The 3,291-nt window shown below is 33.7% G+C and overlaps 1 protein-coding gene across 1 annotated transcript in view; it reads left to right on the top strand.

The window, feature by feature from the left end:
- LOC108766778 (RNA/RNP complex-1-interacting phosphatase) overlaps positions 1 to 3,291 on the top strand; it is a 50,273-nt gene that overhangs the window by 1,991 nt on the left and 44,991 nt on the right. The window contains exon 2 of the mRNA XM_018516278.1: positions 1,290 to 1,365. Within this exon, the coding sequence (XP_018371780.1) occupies positions 1,290 to 1,365 (76 nt within the window). The remainder of the gene's footprint in view (positions 1 to 1,289; positions 1,366 to 3,291) is intronic.

The raw sequence follows: 3,291 nt of genomic DNA, 5'->3' as shown, positions 1-3,291 counted from the left end.
GCATTGTTTATGTCTTTAATCGCAATTCATATTTTGTATAAGTTTTCTTTCCAATTTAATGTAACGAATATGACTGCACACGTAATTTTTAATTTTTACAACTTCGATTTTTAGTATTAGTGTACCAGTTTGAGAGTATGTTCAGTATATGTAATTTTTGTTTTATATTAATTTTTATGCTGGTGTGCGTTTGCTATATTGATGTGAGTATTTCGTTACACAGCTAACTTGATAATTGGGTAAAGAAGGATGAGCTGTGTCGCTGAATTTGCGTATAGTATGTAAGCGGATTTAGGTTATATTATATTGATAAGGACCCAAAAATAGGGGTCGAAACGTATATTTAATTAATTTTTGATATAACTTGTTTAATTACACGAAAATAAATTGTACATCCGATTAACTGATGTTTGGCTTTGATGGGCTTGCTTATTATTATTAAAACCAGAATGTTATGAATACAACTTTCACATGTATGTAGTTTGTTTAAAGCGAAAATATTAATATATGTATTTTATGCCCTTACAACCTCCTTAAATCTGTTGATCAAGACTGATAGCAAATGGAAGGATGCAAAAAAAATGATGCTTAAATATCTCGATATTTTAAACGTATTATTTTTTTTTCATTACATTTACATTAGGAAAAATGTTTTGTTTTATGAATCAAAATTTTGTTAATAACAAGTACATTTAATTGAAATGAATATTTAATTGTACTGAACAAAAATTTTTAGTTAAAATGTACTAAACAAAAGTATAATTTTATATGAACTAAAAATGTTTAGTTGTTATAAACAAATATTTTTGTTATTTACAAAGCAGAATAATATATTTCGCAAGAGAGAAACAACTAAATATTTGGTTACGTAAACAATAATATAAAATATGTATAAGCTATTAAAAAATATACCTAACAATTTTGCTGAAAGCATTACATTTTTTTTTTAATATATACGATACGTTCGGAAATCAGACTCGAAGGGTATTGATGAGCAAAAATATAAAGTTTTGTACCTAATCCGTTCAATTCCGCGTTCTCATTCAACCTACTTTCCTGTTGCCAAATCGCTGCAAATGCAACGCTGTTTAGGTATTATTAGTGGTAGTGTTCAGCAGAGAAAGCAGCTTTAAACTGTTGTCAAATTCTTTAATATAATTGGTTTATACATTTAAATCCAATGAAAAACTAAGGGCAAGATCAGTGATATTAAATAACTTTACAGTTGCAAAGCTGTTTTATCTGTTGAATGCAATCAATCCTATAATTATCGTTTCTGCGTATTTCAGATGGTTAGAGTACAATGCTTTCGGCGATGTGATCAAGGGCACCAAGATCTTAGCATTCAAAGTCCCGCTGAAGGATGTGAGTATTTGCGCAATTCATTAAGTCGTACTTTTTAACTCCGTAGTACAACTTTCACAACGTGCGGAATTATTTCAAACACAATTTAAAAAAGAATAAAATTAACGATTTTTAGCAATAAATATAGTATACCATATAAAATATAAATAATTATAAAATAAAAATATAACATGACATAATAAAGTATAAATAAGGAAGAAAAGCAAGATATTTCTTATATCGTTTGGGATTGTGAAGTAATAATAGCATAGATAATCGATTAAAATGAATGAATAAGGAAAATGAAACAAGCACCAGAAATATGCATTTTTTACATTCTGAGAACATTGATCCTCACGTTAAATATAAAGATTTATAATTTAATAAACCGTTATACTTACGCGATCTACTTCCAAGGAACGTTTATATTTGATGTTTAAAAGTAACGAGAAACACATTTCGGTTTTCTCTAAAGAAGATTTACTCCGAAAAAAGATTTACTTAAAATAAAAAAAGTTTTTAGAAATTGCATCGCTCTTGTGAAACACTGCCGCGGTTCACTCGGAAACAGAACGCCCTTCGCCGTTTCTTCAGCATCTCCCTCGTTCCTCGACTGTCCTCTCCCGTACTTCTCCTCGCACTAAATCAAAGATTCTCTTCGCGGGAGTCGTGGCGGCTGCACGGCAGATAAGATCGCGTCGGATTCTCGAAATGGACGACGCGGCAGGTACACGCGTCGTCGCTACGCCACGTGCGCGCCTGTGTATGAGTGCGTGCACGCAACACGCACGCCCGCAGGCACGCACGTACGCATGCACGGCTCGTGGGATCGCGGCACGGGTCTCCGTTAAATCGATGCGAACATCAGGGAACCGGAGGAAACGAGAGGGTGGAGAGCCGCACGTCTACTCCGGAGAGGTATAACGAGAGGGTGGGAAAGCAACGTCGTGAGATCTGGTATCGGCCGCGGCCAAATTGTCATATTGTTGCGCACGATGACCCACTCCGTAGATATAAACAGGCTTGATGTATGCTCGCTCTTGTAGCCGGTTAAGCCGGTGCACAGGCGGTATTGCCGGGGTTGGTGCACGTCGCCACGCCGCCGATTCTCCTTCGAGTTTAAATCCTCCGACTAGATAAAATGCTCCAATGCCGGCGGCTGTGCGCTGTAACGCAAGCTGGTTGACGTATGGCCGTTCACGCTGCGATCCATCGCTTCTCATTGAAATCCTTGGGATTATCCGGCAATACAATTTTTGTAAAAGGGACAGATGGTTATTCGAAGTTTAATGACAGAATTCTCGATTCATCCGTCATAAGTGACGATATTGTAATATTGATCGGATTTGGTCAATTCTATTTACTGCTTTTTTGACATTTATCCGTAAATTACTTTGTATCTCTCTATTGGAGAAATTATAAAATATTAAATTTAATGAAATTTCTAAGCATAAGAATTATTAAATATAATTCTGACATAAAAATTATTAAATAGAAAGAAATAAGAACGAAAAACAATAAGATGTTAGATTGTCGAATTGACTATTGTCGGGTCACATGACTTTTACGTAATCTATAATATACATGATTACTACCTAATCTATTATACGTAAAGAATAATTTTGCTGATGTATCTAAAAATTTAGCTAGATCTGAAAATAATTTTGTTGGACTCTATCTCAAAATAATTATGTAAGACGCTCAAGTTACTAGAATGTTAAAATTTTTGGCAACATTGTTCATTGTGCTTGAGTATAACTATTTTTTGATAATCAAACAAAATTATTTTTATATCGATGTCTGCCTAAATTTTTAGATACCTCAACATTCTTTCCATATAATTAAACTGTTGTAATAATTATGTTACTTTCTCTTTCGATTTATGTTATTTTATTCGTGAATGTATGTTCACAACACAAAAAATGTATCGACAATCGTCTGTACATG

This window comes from Trachymyrmex cornetzi, unplaced genomic scaffold (assembly GCF_001594075.2).
Source record: "Trachymyrmex cornetzi isolate Tcor2-1 unplaced genomic scaffold, Tcor1.1 scaffold62, whole genome shotgun sequence".
Classification (NCBI taxonomy): domain Eukaryota; kingdom Metazoa; phylum Arthropoda; class Insecta; order Hymenoptera; family Formicidae; genus Trachymyrmex; species Trachymyrmex cornetzi.
This window is presented reverse-complemented; position numbering and strand designations above follow the sequence as displayed.